This window comes from Delphinus delphis, chromosome 9 (assembly GCF_949987515.2).
Source record: "Delphinus delphis chromosome 9, mDelDel1.2, whole genome shotgun sequence".
NCBI lineage: Eukaryota > Metazoa > Chordata > Mammalia > Artiodactyla > Delphinidae > Delphinus > Delphinus delphis.
The window spans coordinates 69,324,143-69,346,895 of NC_082691.1; the positions used below are offsets into that span (position 1 = coordinate 69,324,143).

The 22,753-nt window shown below is 36.7% G+C and overlaps 1 protein-coding gene across 4 annotated transcripts in view; it reads right to left on the reverse strand.

The window, feature by feature from the left end:
* Positions 1 to 22,753, reverse strand: part of IMMP2L (inner mitochondrial membrane peptidase subunit 2) — a 906,926-nt gene that overhangs the window by 279,679 nt on the left and 604,494 nt on the right. For 3 of the 4 annotated variants that reach the window (XM_060020737.2, XM_060020738.1, XM_060020739.1), the window contains one exon: positions 2,095 to 2,160. The exons of the other annotated variant lie outside the window; for it this stretch is intronic. In XM_060020737.2, coding sequence (XP_059876720.1) covers positions 2,095 to 2,160 — 66 coding nt within the window. The remainder of the gene's footprint in view (positions 1 to 2,094; positions 2,161 to 22,753) is intronic. 4 annotated transcript variants of the gene reach the window in all.

Below are 22,753 nucleotides of genomic sequence, written 5' to 3' on the forward strand. Positions count from 1 at the left end.
TTAGATGAAACTTTTGCCTACTTTATTGATCTGTCGTTTTGTTTTTTAATAGCTTTACTGAGGTGTAACTCATATAACATATGATTTACCCATTTAAAAGGTAGAGCTCATTGTTTCTAATATATTCATAAGAGTTGTGCATCCATATCATGGAATGAATCAACAATATAAAGGAACAAACTATAGGTGCACAGCACGGAGGAACCAAAAACCACTATGCTAAGTGAAAGAAACCAGGTACAAAGGACTACATATTGTATATTACCATGTAAATAAAATTTCTAGAAAAGGCTAACCTATAGAGACAGAAAGCAGGTCCATGGTTGTGTGGCATTGGCAATGGGGAATGATGGGAACCAGCGTTAAGGGCAAATCGGGTGAGGGAATGTTTGAGGGTAATAGGAAGGCTCAAAAACTAGATTGCAGTGAGGGTTGCACAACTGCATACATTTATATTAGAGCTCACTGAACTGTATATTTAAAATGGGTGAATTATATATATGTATATATATATATATATAAATTATACCTCAATAAAGAATTTTTTAACATCTTTATTGGAGTATAATTGCTTTACAATGGTGTGTTAGTTTCTGCTTTATAATTGAATAAAGATTTTAGAAGAAAAAAAGACCAAACAAATAATCATGGATATAAACTAAACATACCATACCTCGATAGCTCCATTGATACCATGCAGGCTATTAATGATTCCTTAATCTGGACATGAAAATGTTTGCCATTCATTACTGCATCAGCAAGTTCTCAAACTGTTTGGTCTGAGGACACCCTTACACTCTTAAAAATAACTGAGGTCTCAAAGAACTTTTATGTGAATATTAGATGTCAATATTTATCATATTAGAAATTAAAAGAATTAAAAAATCTTTAGTGATTCAATGTAAAATAACAATAATAAACTTGTATGCTAACACAAAGAACATATTTAATGAAAAGTATAGCTGTTTTCCAAAACAAGAGAAAAAGTAGTGAGAAGAGTGGCTTTTTTTTTTTTTTACATGTTTGGCAATCTTTTTAGTATCTGGCTTAATAGAAGACAGCCACATTCTCTTATCTGCTCCTGCCTTCAATCTGCTGCAATATCATACATCATGTAGCCTCTGGAAAACTCCACTGTACACTCATGAGAAATGGCAATGAAAAGGCAAATAACACCTTAGTATTACTAGGAAAGTAGTTTTGATCTCACAGAACCCCACAAAGGGTCTTGGAAACTCCTAGTGGTCTTTGGGCCATCCTTTGAGAACTGTTGGTCTAGATTCTGCTCTAGACCATTTTAATTGAGGTTCATTTTAATGAGATTACTTAAACTGTATTGTCATTAATACAAGCTTTTTGGGAAAATGGGATCAAAAAACTTTCTGAATACAGTTTTCAAAGTATATTGTACAGACTTGGCTGTAACTTAAAGTAAGCAATCAATATGAGACATATCATGCTACATCAATATTAACTTGTTGAACCTCAAACATTATTCTAGACTCATCAGCAAGCAGAATAAATAAGATGTTACTACACATTGTTAAAACACCTGATTGTTACAATGTTATTTTTTAAAACTACTGTTTTTTTCACTGATTCAGAAGCTTCTGTTTCACATTCTTTTCCATCTTCCCCCGTCTCTATTATAATAAAAGCTCCCCCTTAGTTCCTGTGTTTGCTTCTAAAACAACAAAATGTTATTGAATTTTTTCTAAAACGAACCTTGACATCATAACCTAAAACAATCATACTAATTTCAATACCTGAAAAACAGTTATTTAATGGTCTTTTTATAAAATGTGGTTAATTTCAGCTTAATTAATATTTATTTCTCTTGTGCTTCCCAGTAAAGGATAACAATACCATCAGTCAGTTTATTTACGTGTTATATCCTGAAATGGTTGATGATACTCACTAAAGATGTACCAGTTCATTTGGAAAGTCTCCAAAGGTTTGAAGACTTCAAAGATACCTCTTTGGATTGAAATGTACTTTCCATATGATGTGATTTAAAACTCAACAAAAATCTAGATATTTACAACCTAAACTCAATAAAAACAAAAAACAACAAAAACCAGTTTAAGTTCTTACTTTACAATATCTCCTTCAAGAGCAATCACTCTCTTAATGATCTTCTGTTCTGGGTTTTTAGGAGACCTAGAAAAAGATAAGGTTACATAATCATTTGTGTCTGTTGTTTTAAGAAAATGAGAAGAAATTTTACAAGAAAATATGCTATATTAAAGTCATTACAGGATCCTTTGCAACCATGACATGACATCAGTCCTATTTAGGTCCCAAGTGAGATAGAGCTAAGAGTGAAAGAACTCTTATTTTAAACCTCTGAGGGAAAAAGATCACACTGAAACTTTTCAAAAACTAAAAAAAAAAAAAATTAATAAAACCCCAGAAGTATAAAGATTTTCATTATTAAATCTAAGTACCTGTAGGAAAGAGGATTCATACATAAAATAATTAGGCATTTCTTTAAAATGATAACATACTTAAGTTTCTTCATTTTATTTAAAATAAACAGAGGAGTTAGATTTAAACAAAGAAAACAATGAAGAGAGGAATTTTTTTGAAAAAAAAAAACAATTAGGAAATTCTTTTTTTTTTTTTTGTCCATGTTGGTTTATTTCTAACAAAGCACTTAGACCAGGCCCACCCAGAGGAGAGGATGTCACTTCCTCAAGGACTTGAAGTTTGGGGCTGTTCTTAACCCCTTGGTCCCTTGCCACATTTCCTACTTAAAGCTGCTTCTGACCCTTGTGCCAAAGGATCAGTTGGAGAGGGGCAGGGCCCAGCCTTGCTGGAGTCTTGTCACTTGTACTTGCATCTTTCTACAGAAGCACAGAGGACACAGTGTTTGAGGTCCCCCTAAACTCTGTGTTTTCCTTCCTCCAAGACCCTACCCTCTTTGGGGCATAATACTGGACAGTCCTGGAGAGAGACGCAGATGCAGGGAGAATCTGGGGTTCGGGTTTTAGGGTATGGTAGAGCTTGATGAGGAGGGACAAGGGGAGGAAATTCTTTTAAAGCACAACTAGGTTTAGCCATTTAAAGATTATGTAATTCAGAATGCTAAGACAAGACTAAAAGAAATTGATAGGTTCTGATATACTTAATGCAGACATCATTTATTTTAATCTATGATTAGTAGCTTATGGTAAATGTTTACTTAAGGTAATACTATTTACTCAAATAAATACTCCCCTCCCCTTCTCTTCCCTCCTCCCCCCACTTACTCTATCTCTGGGATTCCTCACTCTAGGAGAAGCCATGTCTGTTTCTCAGCAGTCCTACTGAGAAACTCATTTAGTGAGGAACTAAGGTTGGCCAACCTTCATGTGAATGAACTTAGAAGTAGATCCTTCAACACACTCATAGATACAGAGAACAAATGGGTGGTCGCCAGGAGGGAGGGGAGTGGGAGGTTGGGTGAAATAGGCAAAAGGGATTAAGAGGTACAAACTTCCAGTTATAAGATAAATAAGCCACTGGGATGTAATATACAGCAAAAGGAACATGGCCAATAATATTTTCATACCTTTGTATGGGTACAAATGGTTACTAGACTTATTGTGGTGATCATTTCCTAATGTATGTAAATGTCGAATCACTAGGTAGTACACCTGAAACTAACACAATATTGTACATCAACTACATTTCAATTAAAAACAAGCAAACAAACAAACAAACAAAAACCAGTAGATCCTTCAGTCCCAGTCAAGTCTTCATGAAGTGCAGCTGTGGCCAATAGCTTCATGGCAACCTCATGAGAGACCCTGAGCCATACCACCCACTGAAGCTGCTTCTGGTTTCCTGATCCTTAGAAAAATGTGTGAGATAATGTTTGTTGTTTTAAGCTGCTAGAAGTTACACAGCAATGGATAACTCAATCTTAGTACGTTCAATTTCCTGCCAGTAACATTTTTAGTCTTTTGATTTAACATGTGTTTCAAGAAACAGCTCACATATCACATAAATGATCACTTAAGATGTATTTAAAAATCAGAGATAGATAAAAATATTTTCAATTCAAGTCACATTTTGAATTGAATTACCTTTAAAAAGCAAGGTAAATGGACAAATACTAAAAAGATTAAATACATTCAAAATGTAATACTTTGCCAAAGGAAATATGCAGTTTCAATAAGATTTATATTTCACATTATATCTTGCAGAGAAAACAAAATCATCTAAACCATTTGAGTCTACTTGTGAAACTTAGTGACATAACTTTCCACTAAATTAACTATTAATATTCTTTATTTTAAAAGGAAATTTGATCAGAGTTTTTGACTGAACTGTCCCCTTCACTGAATTGACTAAACATTATATTTCTATAAATTTAATGTCATTTATGTACAGCTAGAGTGAGGGATCTGGCACATTCAAGATGACAGAATTCATATCTTCTGTGCAGGGTTACTTATAGATCTTTAGAAAAATTTGCCCCCGTGTCTCTCTGTTTAGATAACCAGAAATGTATAAAAAAAATTCAACCTCAGTGATCACTAAAGAATTGTATATTAAAACAATAGGACACCACTTTCCTATTATATTGACAAAGAAATAGTAATAATACTATTAATACAGTTTGTTGTTGAGGATTTAGTACATGTCCTAAAGTACAGGATCATGTAACATACCTTTTGGTAAATAGGTTAAGATTTTATATTCTCTTTAACATATCAATTATGCTTTTAGGAACGTATCCTTATGAAATGGTTGTGGATGTATACAAAATTTTAGCTACATGGATGTTGTCTATTTTAAAAAAGAGAGAAAAAATCAACAAGAAAAGATTGGTGAAATAAATTATAGTCCATCCACATTATAAAATATTCTTCAATCATTAAAAATGACGCTATAAAAGAATTTTTAATGATGTGTAAATGTCAACAGGATACACAGATTTAACATGCGAGCTAGAAAATTTATGTGTACCATGACCTTGCTTCAGTAAGTATAAAGAGAAAACGTTCATGCAACTGTACTGGGAAAAATTAGGAAGGATATAAAGCAAAAGGTGGGGGGCATAGTTCTGTGTTTGATAAAACACATGCCTGGATTTTTGGTTCAGATTACTGGGAAGTCCATTAGAAAATGACAAATATTTGTGTCACATGATGTTAACTGAGAAGAAACGTTCCAAGACAGGAGTGAGACCTGAACTAATTATCAAGTCTCCCCACCTAATATTGACGTGCTATTAACATTAATGAAATAACATGAAATGCAACCCTTATCAGCATAAAATAGTATTTACGCCACAACCTTTAAGCTTTTGAGATATACTTGAAAAGTATTTTATATTTTAAAATAACCTACAGAGTAAGATCATGAGGCAAAATAGAATATACAAAGTGAGCTACGTATATAATTAAAGTCTTATGAATTACTACTTCAAATGTATCTATAAATTTTAATGTAATATTAATCTCATGAATCTAATCACATGATTCAAAATTTTTTAAAAAGGCTATTACTAACATTAATCCCATTACTGTTCAAAATCTATAACTATATTTTAATCATTAGGCTGCTGAATGCATTACTTGGATGTAAGTACAAGTGGTACGAGAGTTATTACAGATTTACACTGTGATGGTCACTGAACTTCCCTTTGTCTACATTTTCTTGGCCACTTGCCTGTCTTCTAGAAGTAAGAAAAATAACAAGTGAAGGATTATGCCTTACTTTAGGGACACGATGTATGCTGCCCAATAAAATTTGCATTTAAATTTGAAATTTTAGTGTTTTCATAATAAGCATTGTTTTACAATATTTATTTCTGGAGTCTGAATTTTAAGCATTCTGTTTTATGCCAAAGATTTAATTAGGCAAAGTTCTCCAGAGGTTTGGACAAGATGCCTAGAATCGTCTCTCTACTGCATAGGTCTCAGTAGATCAGTTTGATGTGGCAGACTTATCTCTAACAAGAATGGTTGTGGGGAAGGGTGAAGGGTTAGCACAGACATAATAAGATTCCTGTGTTATGTAATGTACCTCTCCTTGAATTTCACTTCCTATCTTGATAGAAGTGTTGCCATTTTTACCAACAGAGCCATGTCTTCAGTCTCATAACCTTTGTAGCTAATTTCACGTTTGTGTATGTTCCCAAAAGGTTGTTATTTTGATCCTGTTTGGAACACTGGGAAGGTACTCTGGAAAACTCAAGAGAGACCCTCTTGTGTTCTGTGGGAATGAGGAGATTAGCAAGTGTACCACCCTCTCTGCTGGTACACTTGTGCTCATCCTGATGTCAGACATATACCTGAACCCTGTGTCTGAGCACGTTCACCCTTCTCCCATTTATAGTAAAATTCTAAAACCTCCCTCTGTGGGTTGTGTAGATTTTTATATTTATATGGTTCAGGATTGGCCCAGATTATTATAGAATTCATCTCAGGATTAGAAGTCACCTTGGCATATATCACAGAAAGGTCTAAATTTTAACTCTTCATTAATGAGGTAAAATTAAGAACTAATATTCTAGGAATGACCTATAATAGATACACTATTTTTTATACTGTCGAAAGGATGGACATGCATTAAATCAACTAATTTTACATCATCAAAATGGTAAAAAAAAAAGTATTGCTACTGTATTATCAAAATGAAAATGAAAAGTCCACACAACAGAATAAAAAGTCATGAAAAACCTTAGCAAACGATAGCTTCTCTTCTCTCTCTCTTTTTTTTTTTTTAATTTTGGAAAATATTGCCTGGGTTTCACATGATTTTCATAGGTTAGAGCTAGAAAAGGCCTATGAGTGTACCTAGTCCTTTCCTGGCAATATTCAGTCTCACCCATTCTCCATGGCCTAAGGGTTTCTGCTTGGGCGCCTTGTGTCCTACAAATGCATGGACTGGGGGACATTGGAAATGGAATCTATGGTCACTGTTCCACCTTTGGTACAGACAGCTGCTGACTGTAGGCAAGCCCTGTAAAAAATCTGGGTCTCATTTTCGGAGAGATAAGGCTAGCTCAGAAGTCCTAAACCAGAAGTCAGACAATCAGATCTAGCTTGTAGAAATGTTTTGCTTGGTCCACACATCATTTATTTATTTATTTTTAATCTGGAGCTGGCCAAACAAACAGGAGACTTCACATAAAAATTCTAATTTCTTGTTCCTCTTAGCAAAATACAAAGATCTGGCACCCCAAGCCTACACTCTTCCATGAAAAGAGTCCACTGGATCTGAGAAGCAGATCCTGAGAAGTTGCCCCAGTGCCAACAGCTTGTTTCATGTTGGTCTCAGTGTCTGACGACACATGAGTTTGGGAACCCCTAGAAATCTTGATGATTTCTTCCACCTCTAGCATCATATAACAACTGAGAGAACACATGAAAACTCCAGCAGAGGGTCTAACGCATAGTAGGAAATCGGTAAATCTTAGAAGCATGTCTTCCTAAAATAAATTCATAAAGGAGATCAATTAACTGGACACAAGCAAATCGTTAGGATTTTTTTTTAAGACTTACATAGATAGAATATTTATTTCAAAAACCCTCCAATAATTTCAGAGTCTGTTGCATTAGAGGGCAAGAAAGGCATTTTTAAAGGTTTGGTCAAATTTTATTACACAATTAACTAAAGAAACATGAAAACTAAATATAGCTGTATTCATATTGGAAAGTCACATGTCAGTTTTAAATTAAATGGGTGTTATATGTAGAATCATAATAAAAATGACTTTTTTCTATGTTAAATTCTGTATTCTTGCTTCACTATCAGTAGTAGCTCGAACTTTGTGCAAACAGCCCCTTTTATAATGATCTATTTTCTAAATTCAATGCAGTTTTATTAATTAGCACTCTAAAAGTTCTTACTTAGGTCAGCATTTCAGCTACATTTTTGCCCCTTGCAGACTTCTCTTTGTATCATGTGAATCTTTGAAACTTAAACAAAAGAAATTATCAAGACTTTTTTGTTGCTCTTTGGGTTTATTCTTGAAATCTTCACAAGTGTGAAGCTTATAACCTCAGAACAGTTTCAGAAAAGTGTATGTATGGGACTTCCCTGGTGGTGCAGTGGTTAAAAATCCACCTGCCAATGCAAGGGACATGGGTTCAATCCCTGGTCCGGGAAGATCCCACATGCCATGGAGCAACTAAGCCCATGCGCCACAACTACTGAGCCTGCGCTCTAGAGCCCGCAAGCCACAACTACTGAAGGCTGTGTGCCTAGAGCCCATGCTCTGCAACAAGAGAAGCCACCACAATGAGAAGCCCAAGCACCACAACCAAGAGTAGCCCCCACTTGCCGCAACTAGAGAAAGCCCGCTCACAGCAACGGAGACCCAATGCAGCCAAAAATTAATTAATTTAAAAAACAAACCCAAAAAACCTATATGTCATAGAATAACCTTTAAAAAAAAAGCGTATGTATGTGTGTATATATGCAATTCCTAACAAGTACTCTTGCTCAGATATCTCATAAAACGCTCCAATCCAAGGGCCTCATTGTTAGGAAAGTGAATTACAGATGAGGTGGCAAGAACCCAGGTTAATGCTTCAAATTTTTCTTCTATGATACCATGTTTTCTTACATAGGGAACAGGTCTTGGGGGAAGGGAAATCCTGGGAAAGGATCACCATCAGGCAGGGGCAGAGGGTTGTTATGTGTGTAGAAAATCCTAGTGGGAAGTGAGTAGAATTTCAGAGCACTGGGGACAGTGCTCTTGGGCAGACATTTTGTGGGTGGGGATGGGGTAAGGAACGGATGGCTTATTCTCTCAAAGCAAACCCTCGCTGAATCAGGCTCCTGAGCAGTAGCAATGTGATCCTATAGAGACCCTGAGAGGTTCCAGTCGGGGTTCTAGTGTTCCAAGAATGTAGCAGCAGGAACAGTAAGCTTATGTTTCCGATTTATGGCAGATAATTCCTTATACAAATAAATATATTCTAATAGTACTTATGAAACAACAAAAGCATGAACTTTAAAGAATTAAACTGTTGTCTATTGATAAACATTTTCTTGGTTAAATTTAAGAGTTGTCTCACCGTCACTAACTACGATTAGAAGAAGTTTAATATGCAAATAGTGACAACTTGTCTTATTAGTAAATCAGCCTTGATTATACAAAATCAATTAAATGTGTATTATGACTCTAACTTCCGTAACTGAAAAAGTTGAAATGGTTTTGTAATTGACTGTTTTGATTCTGAAAAATAAATGTCTTCACTTAACTGTGAAAAATCTAAGAAATTTAGTATAATCATAACAATGAGCTAATTTCTACCAATGTTTATTAATTCAAGCATTTCAAAACACAGAACACTGCAATATTCAGTTGTGAACATAACTGCACTTACACTTCACTGTCTAGAATTGTATGTAAATGAATATATATAGTACATACATAAAATATATAGCACTTATGTAATACACACATGTGTGTATGTGTGTATATTCCACCATACAATATGGAATCATACTATTTAAAGAAACTCCTCTGAACTATAAAGAAAATTCGGGGCTGAAAAATACATTCCCTCATTTATTTATTTTATAAATTTGTGTTTTCACACATTGAATATGCTTAAAGTTGACCATATCTGTGGAAGTGGAGGAGATGAATACCTAACATAAATATAAATATTGACTATTCTTTCAGTATAGACTCTCAAAGTGCAGACATTCATATAGAAATACTACTACTCTGTCCCCAAAGTATGCACTCAGGAGTGTCTGAGCGGTTTTTGCTGTACTCAGACAGGTTTTACCCCTCTAGCCGCACTATCTCATTGAGTATGACTTTTTTGTAGAGTACCACTTAAGGCTATGGAATAAAACAAAATTAACTGGTCTTCAAATGAATTAAAGCCATCAGTCTAGTCTCATAACCCTAATATCATGATTAAGCTAACTGGATTTATACTTTAAGCTTTAAACAGGTTGGGAAATAGTGCCACATACATGCGGTAGGCTTGAAGAATATACAAACAACAGAACTTGAAAGTGTAAGCTATTGATATTTTCCACATCAAGCCATATTTATATGCATGAATATGGCACAGAAAAAGCAGACCAACTGAAATGCAAAATGAATAAGTTCAGTTCTCTGTATCCCTGGGTTCTGCATCCACGAATTCAACCAACCACAGGTTGAAAACATTTGGATAAAAGAGAAATTCCAGAAAGTCCCAGAAAGCAAAACTTCAATTTGCCGTGCATTGAGCACTACACTAAATCCACTGAATCGAGTGATGTGTAGGCTGCTGCAGCCTCCTGCCGTTCCACAGACACTCAGTCTCTCTCCAGCACCCAGTCGTTTGAACACTGTTCACCCCTCATCTTGTTCGTTGGCTGCTTATGCTGTAGGCACCCTTCGTTTCTGTGAAGCAAATGGCTCCTAAAAAGCCATTAAGTGGTCAAAGCATCCCTCAAAGGTTAAGAGGGAGCGTAAAGTGCTTCCTCTCGAAGAGAAAATGAAAATCCTAGATCTTTTGAAAAGTGTCGTGTCGCTTGCCAAAGTGGGCAGTAAGGTCGGTAAGAACGAACTGTGCATTCACACAATAAAGGAGAAAGAAGCTAAAATTTGCGGAAGTGTTAGTGCTTCACGTACAATTGCAACAATAGTCTCTCTGGTTGATGTTAAAGTGCTTGCAAAGACCGAGAAAGCATGAAGTGTGCGGCTAGAGGACATGCCACAGGAGCGTATCCCTGTTGATGGCAAAGTTATGCGTGAAAAGCACTCCATCTCTACGAGCGTTACCATGAAGGGGCTGGGGAGAGTGAGAGGAAGGAGATGAAGGCTGCTAAGGGATGGCTGGCGGGCTACGAGAAGATCACGGGAGAATCAGCATTGACTGATGCCAAGCGTCATCAGTGCCCCCAGAAGAGCTCAAGAAATTCATAGAAGAGAAAGGCTACCTTCCAGAGCAAGCCTTCAATAGTGATGAAATGTGATGAAAACCCCAAATCGCCTGCCTGTGTTCTGGCAACACAACAAGGAGGCTTGGGTGATGGCCATCTTGTTCTTGGGATAGTTCCACCAGGGCTTCATTCCTGAAGTGAAAAAAATACCTCAAAAAGAAGGGGCTGCCATTCAAGGGCCTCCCCATTGGCAATGTTCCCAGCCACCCCAATGTCTCTGCTTCACCGACAAGAATGCAGAAGTAATGTTCCTGCCTCCTAACACTATGTCACTGCTGCAGTCACTTGATCAAGGCATCATCGGTGCATTGAAGCAACTTACACTTGCCTCACCTTCAGGAAGACTTGTGGATTTATGGAAGAGCTTCACAATTACAGAAACTGTAGATGTCCCAATGCCCAAGACAGGAGTGCATGTTGGGAGCCATTATGGAGTGAGGTTGTCTATGATTTCAGGGGCATCCCTGCTACTGATGCAAAAGTCAGGAATGTTCCAAGGGAATTTAGTGGGGAAAGCTTCTCTAACATGATTGGGGACAATGTTGAGGAACACCTAATAGCATAGAGAAACTTTTACCAACAAGGAACTCAAAGATCTGCTGAAATCCTCTAAGATGATGCAGAAGATAGTGATGCAGAAGACTTAGAGGAGGCAGAACTATCAGTTTGGATGCTTGAAAAATCTGCAGCAGTTTTGTTTTTTCTTTGACAGTTTCATGCATTAAAAAGGACATGAGCTTCAAGTATGATTCTTTGATGGAATGAAGCCTCTGTATTACCTGAGGGATAATGATGCACCTAGAACCACTGCAAGATTTGTTTGATGATGAAAAGAAAAGAAGAAACAGCTTCCTATAACAATGTTTCTAACTAAAGCACCTGCAATTGTGAAGCTCTGGCCTTCAAGCTTGAAGATCCTCAGCCCTCAGCCTCTACAGATCCTGACATTAGTATCACTGAGCCTCCTCCAAAGTCTCAACATCTGCAACTGAAACCCAGTTCATCCTTCTGATGTCCTGCCAGAAGGTTCAAGTTAGCCTGGTGTCTCACCATTTACCTACAGTGCCAGACATCTCATCCCCTCACCCCATCAGCATGGTAAAATAATACAACAACCATCGTTGTCGTCGTCATCACCATCATCATTATCATCATATGAGGGTTATCAAGAGAGAATAATCAGGGTTTTGATGAGGGTTAACACAGTGTGTGTGTGAGTGTGAGAGAGAAGTGAATTTATATTTTCTCTGTTTATAATTATATTTTCTATATGTACTTGTATTTTAAATATTCTGTGTTTTATTCTATATATTTCTCTTTCAGGTCATTAAATGAAAGCAATCTATAAGTATTCAAAGAAAGAAAATGTTACATTGTTGCTGACATGTACTGTGCAGTTAGGCCTGCCATGGTTGCATCTGTAGTGAATGTATACAGATTTTTCTTGTCATTATTTTCTAAACAATACAGTATAACAACTATTTACATAGCATTTACATTGTATTAGGTATTAGATGTAATCTAGAGATGATTTACAGTATACAGGAGGATGTGCATAGGTTATATGCAAATACTACCCCTTTTTATGTAAGGGACTTGAACATCTGTAAATTCTGGTATCTGAAGTCCCCCTCGGATACCGAGGGACAACTGTCCTGGTATGTAAGAGCTGAAGTGAGGACATTTACACCAATGCTCATACAAGACGTTAGTGGTACCTGCAGTCACCTGAAAAAGGCTATTGGAAAATGGCACAAGGATCATCCTGTCTCTAACTTAGCTCACTCACAAGTTTGCCATGATATTGGTCATATTGTGACGTGTGAGATGCCAAGCTCAGGGCAGGGGACATCCTAGTAAAAGTGAGGAACAAAGACAGTCTCGACCATTTTACCTGCAGCCAGCACTTAGCACCCACCCACCATTTCACCCATAATTCATTTCTAACCAGAATGAATAACCAAATATCTGGAATAAATGAGACAGAATTTTTATCCTTATAAATACAAAAATGAATACTTTACCTATGGTGCATTAAGCTTTTGAAGTTTGCCTAATTGAGCCCAACAGGTGCTTGCAATGGACAGAAGCTGTTAAATTCACACGTGCCCTTCAGAGGTGTGCCCTCCAAACAACATGGCCAGAATGTCTTCAATGTAACTTTCTATGATCAGATAAAAAGGTGACATATAAACTGATGTACTAAACCCCGGCCCTTTTATCTCATGACTGTGGTTACCATGTGATACTTTTCAGGGTCAGGCAATAAATAAATAAAGAGTCGGATGGGAATGGGGGTATTTCAGTGGATGCCAGCATGAGAGCGGAGGGTGGCGGGTTGGGGGGTGGGTTTACAACTGAGAACCAGACAGGCCAACATACCTCTCAGTAGATACCAGCATGAACTGAGGTCAAGCTGTCCTTCCCCTGATGCTAACACAATATAAACTCCCCAAAGCCAAGATACTACTCTGACAAGATGCAGAACCGTAAACAGACGTAAATTGCTCTGAATTGCCTCAGAAGGCTCTTAAGTTTACCTCAGCTTGAAAATACTAGGTTTTGTTAGCAATAAGAAACTTAAATCCAGAAACGGCAAAATGAAGGTATATACTTTTGCGTACTTGGTTTTTATGGCCTGAGAATTTGCACCCATTCCATTTTCTTTCTTCTACTGCATATATCTGTGGATTACCATTTCTAGTTACCGTGGTGACATGCATTATTAATGTATCTACTGTGCTGCAGATTCAAAATTTCCTAGTAAAACTGAGTTAGGTATATGCGTGAGGAGAGGTGAAATTCCACACAATCATGGAAACTATCCTAATTTCTCTAAAATGCTCGATCTCATGGAGGAGGTTGACAACGTAGAAGTTAGAATATAAGTACAATATGAAGCTTCCTGGCTCATTTCTGTTCTAACCCTGTTGGACTTATTAATTTTTAAAATACAGTACTATTGTTTTGAGGAGGAATTCTGTTAGGTTCCAATAACTACACACAATTTGCTCCCTTGAAAGGGTCAACATTATGCCCCCAGTAGTACACTGAATAGCATTCATGAACTGTCTTCAGAAAAAAATACATGAGGTTTGGGATTCTGCGAAATCAACTCAACTGGTCACCTCTGAAACCAGCATTATCTTCTACTTGCTCAGCTTGATAGCCACTTATATAGCTCTAGTTTCTAAGTTATCAGAAACTCTTTCTTAGTATTTTATTTCCTGCTGTTTATACTGCAATAACTTGTTACTATGACAGTTTATTTATGAAGCTTTAAACTAAAAAAAATGCTACCATTAAATCAGATGTTTAACTCCTATTTGTTTCTAAGCCTCCTAGTATTACCTCCTTCCTCTCTGCTGGGTGGAATACACAGAGTTACAGAAAGGGTAAGAGTTTAGTGTCTGATAAGCTAGAAGGGCTTACATTTAAAATGGGTTTTTAGTGGCTGAGAATAAATGTCTGATAAAAGGAGGCAGGTTGAGGATGGTACTTTGGAGGGGTTAAAAGAATTGTGAGAGATTGTAAGGGAATTTTGGGGACAATAGAAGGAAAAAGGGGGAGACTATTTCCAAGAACTAACAGAAGTTACCAAGTTATTAGGGTAAACCAAGCCACAGAGATACAGACCACCAGGTAAGTAGGAAGAGAGTGCAGGGCCAATAGATGCACCAAAGAAACCACTTGAAGACGGAAGACACTTAGAGTTGCTAAATTTGGTTTCTAGCCAAATTGGTTTAACAGAGCCTCAGAATCCGACAAAGTCAGTTATGCTGTTGTTACAATCTCATGACTGTCCTTTCCCATTAGGTTATCCTGGAAAAGTTTTATCCTTTGTAAGAAAATTCAGAGGTCAAAATATCCCTAGTTGCAAGTGTTCTAGATACAGAACACCAAAGGAATCCCGTTTCAAAAATTACAACTATATCTCAATCTGTGATGCATTCTTTCACAAGGCTAAAGATCACCTTGCTATTTTTAGTTGACTGTATACAGTCAGCAATAACTATAAAATATGTTCAGGTATGTCTTTTTAAATAAAAACTGAGTATGTTGAGGCTACAACTTGCCAGATGATTTACCCTTTTCTACCATTCTTTAATATAAATATATGGTAGACATGTTTTTTCTAGTCCATAAAGCTTTATTGCAAATAATGGGGACCCACTTAAAATGGAATATACAGTGTCTACCCACATTTGTTTTTCCTTACAGAAAACCACTTTGATTCTACTTTAAAAGACGTTGATTAATGTGAGAAGGCTTGCCTGCTTTTGTGAGCCTCAGTCCTCTAATTCTGTACACACACAAAATGGACTCTAATCTCTCCAGCTGTCACTTTGTTGCTCTTCGTGAGCTGTACATTTCACAGGCTCTGAAACCACTCTACAGCTCAAACATGATCAACGGCTTTCCTCAAAACCAGAACAGCAGTGAGAGATTATTAAGTCAAAATGGAAGCAAACTCTCCTCTTCATGTGTGCAGGAAATCCACAGGGGGCCTGATTTCCATATGGCTCCCACAGCTGAAGCTTAATGAATATCTTCCAGACACAGGTATAACCATTAATAACTCTCAAATACTTCTACAATGGAGTAAAACAAGGCCAAATAGAATTAAGGGAAATAATCTCCAACTGGTCTTACATGCCTATCGGTTAAATGCATGAAGGAGGCTTTGATTTAAATAAGAGCAGATTCTCAGAAACATATGCTCACCACCCACCATTCTTCATCCGAATGGTAGAAATTTATGAGTTTCATTTCACTGTAGCAGGGGAGCTTTGCCAAGAAACAAGAGCACAAACATCAGTGATTAAGAAAGATCTCCAGTATAGAATACGTTTTCAGGGGGCTAATCTTCTTTGGAGTGGGTTTATAAGCAATGGCATCATGTTTTGGACTGACCACATGGAGAGATGTTTTCACTTATGCAACATTATTAAACTTTGTTTGGGACTTTTAACTAACCTAAGTCTACGCTCTAAAATAAAATGCCTTTCTTGAAAAGATATAACAAAATCACAAAAATACTTCTCACAAAAATCCTGATTCAGCTTCCTTTAAAGATGTATAACCCCAAAGCCTTACTGATGCACACCACCGTATCTCTCCCACCTTTTATCAGCTCTTTCTCGCCACTACCATCTGTTTGCTTGCTTTTTTCCAGCGCATTGCCCATCCCTCCAGGCTGTTCACTGGCACTCAGATGCCTCCCTCTAATTCTCCATCCCACCATCCAAGAAATGCCCCGGGCCGTTTCCAATTCTTCTTCCCAAAGCTTTTCTTCAACACTACCCCTGTATACTTTGGACACTATCCTCCTCAGATATAATTTTTTCAATGAGCTAATATCTAAGTTTCTTCTGGCCTTCTCTTTCAAACACAATTATTTCCTTTTACACTGTTTTGTGTTATACATAGGAGGAAAACTTTCTAAACATCTCATCTTTTACAATCACCATTCCCTAAACCCTTATCATTCCAGGCTTTAAAGATTTAAATACAATACCCAGAGGAGTTATATGATGAAGATGTAGCTAATTCAAGTGTTTCTGGAGATAGCCTCATCCACCAGAGGGCAGGCAGCAGAAGCAAGAACTACAATCCTGCAGCCTGTGGAACAAAAACTACATCCACAGAAGGACAGACAAGATGAAAAAGCAGAGGGCTATGTACCAGATGAAGGATAAAACCCCAGAAAAACAACTAAAAGAAGTGGAGATATGCAACCTTCGAGAAAAAGAATTCAGAAAAATGATAGTGAAGATGATCCAGGACCTCGGAAAAAGAATGGAGGCAACGATCGAGAAGACGCAAGAAGTGTTTAACAAAGACCTAGAAGAATTAAAGAACAAACAAACAGAGATGAACAATACAATAACTGAAATGAAAACTACACTAGAAGGAATCGATAGCAGAATAACTGAGGTAGAAGAATGGATAAGTGACCTGGAAGACAGAATTACAGAAGTGACCTGGAAGACAGAATGGTGGAATTCACTGCCATGGAACAGAATAAAGAAAAAAGAATGAAAAGAAATGAAGACAGCGTAAGAGACCTCTGGGACAACATTAAATGCAACAACATTCGCATTATAGGGGTCCCAGAAGGAGAAGAGAGAGAGAAAGGACCAGAGAAAATATTTGAAGAGATTATAGTTGAAAACTTCCCTAACATGGGAAAGGAAATAGCCACCCAAGTCCAGGAAGTGCAGAGAGTTCCATATAGGATAAACCCAAGGAGAAACATGCCAAGACACATAGTAATCAAACTGGCAAAAATTAAAAACAGAGAAAAATTATTAAAATCAGCAAGGTAAAAACGACAAATAACATACAAGGGAACTACCATTAGGTTAACAACTGATTTCTCAGCAGAAACTCTACAAGCCAGAAGGGAGTGGCATGATATACTTAAAGTGATGAAAGGGAAGAATGTACAACCAACATTACTCTACCCGGCAAGGATCTCATTCAGATTCGATGGAGAAATCAACAGCTTTACAACAAGCAAAAGCTAAGAGAATTCAGCACCACCAAACCAGCTCTACAACAAATGCTAAAGGAACTTCTCTAACTGGGGACACGAGAGAAGAACAGGACCTACAAAAACAAACCCAAAACAATTAAGAAAATGGTACTAGAAACACACATATCAATAATTACCCTAAATGTGAATGGATTAAATTCTCCAACCAAAAGACACAGGGTTGCTGAACGGGTACAAAAACAAGACCCATATATGTGCTGTCTACAAGAGACCCACTTCAGACCTAGGGACACATTCAGACTGAAAGTGAGGAGATGGAAAAAGATATTCCATGCAAATGGAAATCAAAAGAAAGCTAGAGTAGCAATACTCATATCAGATAAAATAGAATTTAAAATAAAGAATCTTAAAAGAGACAAGGAAGGACACTACATAATGATCAGGGGATCAATCCAAGAATCAGATATAACAATTATAAATATATATGCACCCAACATAGGAGTACCTCAATACATAAGGCAACTGCTAACAGCTGTAAAAGAGGAAATCAACAGTAACACAATAATAGTGGGGGACTTTAACACCTCACTTACACCAATGGATAGATCATCCAAAATGAAAATAAATAAGGAAACAGAAGCTTTAAATGACATAACAGACGAGATAGATTTAATTGATATTTAGAGGACATTCCATCCAAAAACAGCAGAGTATGCTGTCTTCTCAAGTGCATACAGAACGTTCTCCAGGATAGGTCACATCTTGGGTCACAAATCAAGCCTCAGTAAATTTAAGAAAACTGAAATCATATCAAGCATCTTTTCTGACCACATGCTATGAGATTAGAAATGAATTACAGGGAAAAAAACGTAAAATACACAAACACATGGAGGCTAAATAATACGTTACTGAATTACCAAGAGGTCACTGAAGAGATCAAAGAGGAAATCAGAAAATACCTAGAGACAAATGACAATGAAAACACAATGATCCAAAACGGATGGGATGCAGCAAAAGCAGTTCTAAGAGGGAATTTTATAGCTATACAAGCCTGCCTCAAGAAAAAAGAAAAATCTCAAATAAATAATCTAACCTTACACCTAAAGGAACTAGAGAAAGAAGAACAAAGAAAACCCAAAGTTAGCAGAAGGAAAGAAATCATAAAAATCAGAGCAGAAATAAATGAAATAGAAACAAAGAAAACAATAGCAAAGATCAAATAACTAAAAGCTGGTTCTTGAGAAGATAAGCAAAATTGATAAACCATTAGCCAGACTCATCAAGAAAAAGAGGGAGAGGACTCAAATCAATAAAATTAGAAAGGAAAAAGGAGAAGTGACAACAGACACCGCAGAAATACAAAGCATGCTAAGAGACTACTACAAGCAACCCTATGAAAATAAAATGGACAACCTGGAAGAAATGGACAAATTCTTAGAAAGGTATAACCTTCCAAGACTGAACCAGGAAGAAATAGAAAATATGAACAGACCAATCACAAGGAATGAAATTGAAACTCTGATTAAAAATCTTCCAACAAACCAAAGTCCAGGACCAGATGGCTTCACAGGTGAATTCTATCAAACATTTAGAGAAGAGCTAACACCCATCCTTCTCAAACTCTTCCAAAAAATTGCAGAGGAAGGAACACTCCCAAACTCATTCTATGAGGCCACCATCACTCTGATACCAAAACCAGACAAAGATACTACAAAATCAGAAAACTACACAACAATATCACTGATGGATAGAGATGCAAAAATCCTCAACAAAATACTAGCAAACAGAATCCAACAACACATTAAAAGGATCATACACCATGGCCAAGTGGAATTTATCCCAAGAATGCAAGGATTCTTCAATATATGCAAATCAATCCATGTGATACACCATATTAACAAATTGAAGAAGAAAAACCATATGATCATCTCAATAGTTGCAGAAAAAGCTTTTGACAAAATTCAACACCCATTTATGATAAAAACTCTCCAGAAAGTGGGCATAGACGGAACCTACCTCAACATAATAAAGGACATATACGACAAACCCACAGCAAACATCACTCTCAATGGCAAAAAACGGAAAGCATTTCCTCTAAGATCAGGAACAAGACAAGGATGTCCACTCTCACCACTATTATTCAACATAGTGTTGGAAGTCCTAGCCACAACAACCAGAGAAGAAAAAGAAGTAAAAGGAATCCAAATCAGAAAAGAAGTAAAACGGTCATTGTTTGCAGATGACATGATACTATACATAGAGAATCCTAAAGATGCCACCAGAAAACTACTAGAGCTAATCAATGAAGTTGGTAAAGTTGCAGGATACAAAATTAATGCACAGAAATCTCTTGCATTCCTATACACTAATGATGAAAAATCTGAAAGAGAATTTAAGGAAACACTCCCATTTACCACTGCAACAAAAATAATAAAATACCTAGGAATAAACCTACCTAGGGAGACAAAAGACCTGTATGCAGAAAACTATAAGACACTGATGAAAGAAATTAAAGATGATACCAAAAGATGGAGAGATATACCATGTCTTTGGATAGGAAGAATCAATATTGTGAAAATGACTATACTACCCAAAGCAATCTACAGATTCAATGCAATATCTATCAAATTACCAATGGCATTTTTTACGGAACTAGGACAGAAAATCTTAAAATTTGTATGGAGACAGAAAAGACCCCGAATAGCCAAAGCAGTCTTGAGGGAAAAAAAAAGGAGCTGGAGGAATCAGACTCCCTGACTTCAGACTATACTATAAAGCTACAATCAAGACAATATGGTATTGGCACAAAAACAGAAACATAGATCAATGGAACAAGATAGAAAGTCCAGAGATAAACCCACGCACCTATGGTCAACTAATCTATGATAAAGGAGGCAAGGATATACAATGGAGAAAAGACAGTCTCTTCAATAAGTGGTGCTGGGAAAAATGGACAGCTACATGTAAACGAATGAAATTAGAACACTCCCTAACACCATACACAAAAATAAACTCAAAATGGATTAGAGACCTAAATGTAAGAGCAGACACTATAAAACTCTTAGAGGAAAACATCGGAAGAATGCTCTTTGACATAAATCACAGCAAGATCTTTTTTGATCCAACGCCTAGAGTAATGGAAATAAAAACAAAAATAAACAAATGGGACCTAGTGAAACTTCAAAGCTTTTGCACAGCAAAGAAAACCATAAATAAGATGAAAAGACAATGCTCAGAATGGGAGAAAATATTTGCAAACGAATCAAGAGACAAAGGATTAATCTCCAAAATATATAAACAGCTCATGCAGCTCAATATTAAAAAAACAAACAACCCAAAGCAAAAATGGGCAGAAGACCTAAATAGACATTTCTCTAAAGAAGACATACAGATGGCCAAGAAGCACATGAAAAGCTGCTCAACATCACTAATTAGTAGAGAAATGCAAATCAAATCTACAGTGCGGTATCACCTCACACCAGTTAGAATGGGCATTGTCAGAAAATCTACAAACAACAAATTCTGGAGAGGGTGTGGAGAAAAGGGAACCCTCTTGCACTGTTGGTGGGAATGTAAATTGATACAGCTACTACGGAGAACAGTATGGTGGTTCCTTAAAAATCTAAAAATAGAATTACCATATGATCCAGCAATCCTAGTACTGGGTATATACCCAGAGAAATCCAGAATTCAAAAAGACACTTGTACCCCGATGTTCACTGCAACACTATTTACAATAGCCAGGTCATGGAATCAACCTAAATGCTTATCGACAGATGAATGGATAAAGAAGATGTGGTACATATATACAATGGAATATTACTCAGCCAGAAAAAGGAACGAAATTGGGTCATTTGTTGAGACGTGGATGGATCTAGAGACTGTCACACAGAGTGAAGTAAGTCAGAAAGAGGAAAACAAATATCGTATATTAATACATATCTGTGGAACCTAGAAAAATGGTACAGATGAACTGGTTTGCAGGGCACAAATTGAGACACAGATGTAGAGAACAAACATATGGACACCATGGGGGGAAAACGGCAGGGCATGGGGGTGGTGGTGTGATGAATTGGGCGATTGGGATTGACATGTATACAGTGATGCGTATAAAATTGATGACTAATAAGAACCTGCTGCATAAAATATATATATATCATTCAAGTAAAAAAAAATAAAATACAATGAACACATTGTTCAAAAAATAAATTAAAAAAAAACTACACCTAGGCATTTCATATTCAAGCTAGAGGAAAAAAAAACAACTAAAAAACAAAAGAGTGTTTCTGGAAAAGTCTTATTTCCTTTTTATTAACTTTTAATACATAAAAGTCTAACTGTTCATAGTTACACTGATCTAGTCACATAATCAATATACTAGAGTAGAACTATTAGTTACAGATTTAAAGCAAATATGTAGCATAATTTAATAAAGAAAAAGCAAGGAAATGGAACTCAAGGGTTGCAACTCTACAGAACAAATTAGAAGACAAAAAGTAAATGATCATCTCTTACAGTATCTTTCAAACTATATTACTACCTTCCTAAGCTAAAATCTCATTTTAATGAGTTCCCAACAATGCAATCTAATCACTTTCAAGTCAAAGACGCAGCTGTTTAGAATGCAGGCTGTGTGGTTGCTGTGGCCATGTGTACTTGACCTCCTGCCTGTTAACAGAGACTCAATTAATTATTTGCTGTTTTGAATGGTGATTTCATTTCACCTCCACCTTTCTTTGAGTGTTAAAAGGCTCAATTACTTTATCACCTTAACCTTAGCTTTGGAGAACGCATGCAGAATTTCTTAACTGCCAACTTGACAGAGAGAGCTAATTTTCAGGACCATAGCTCCTATATGTCTTATGCTGGAGTCAGCTGAAGTAACATACTGACCTGGTGGCACACATCCCCTTCCAAGAAAGCCTCTTTGTTCTTGTTTTTTTTCAAAAGCATGTTTATTTGCACTGTAATGTGGAATTCACTATCACACATAGGTATTTTGAGGCTTTTATTCTCATTCATACAATAGGGGATTTTCCTGCAAAACGTCATAATAATTCACAGTAATTTTTTTCTTTTGCCTCCGAAGACTTTCTAATATATACCTTCTAGGGTCAAACAACAAGGAGAAAAACCTTGTTTTTCAATTGGTACAATTGGGCAGTGCAGTGACACTCAGCCTCTTTGTTTTGAACAACAATTGGGCAGTGCAGTGACACTCAGCCTCTTTGTTTTGAACGGCCTCTTGGTGCTAAGTTGTTTCCTGGATATAGATGAGGTGACAAACTAGTACTGCAATGGGTTTTATTGTCACAGTTACAGTGAAACTCTGGTTTCATTAGAAATATTACCAAACAC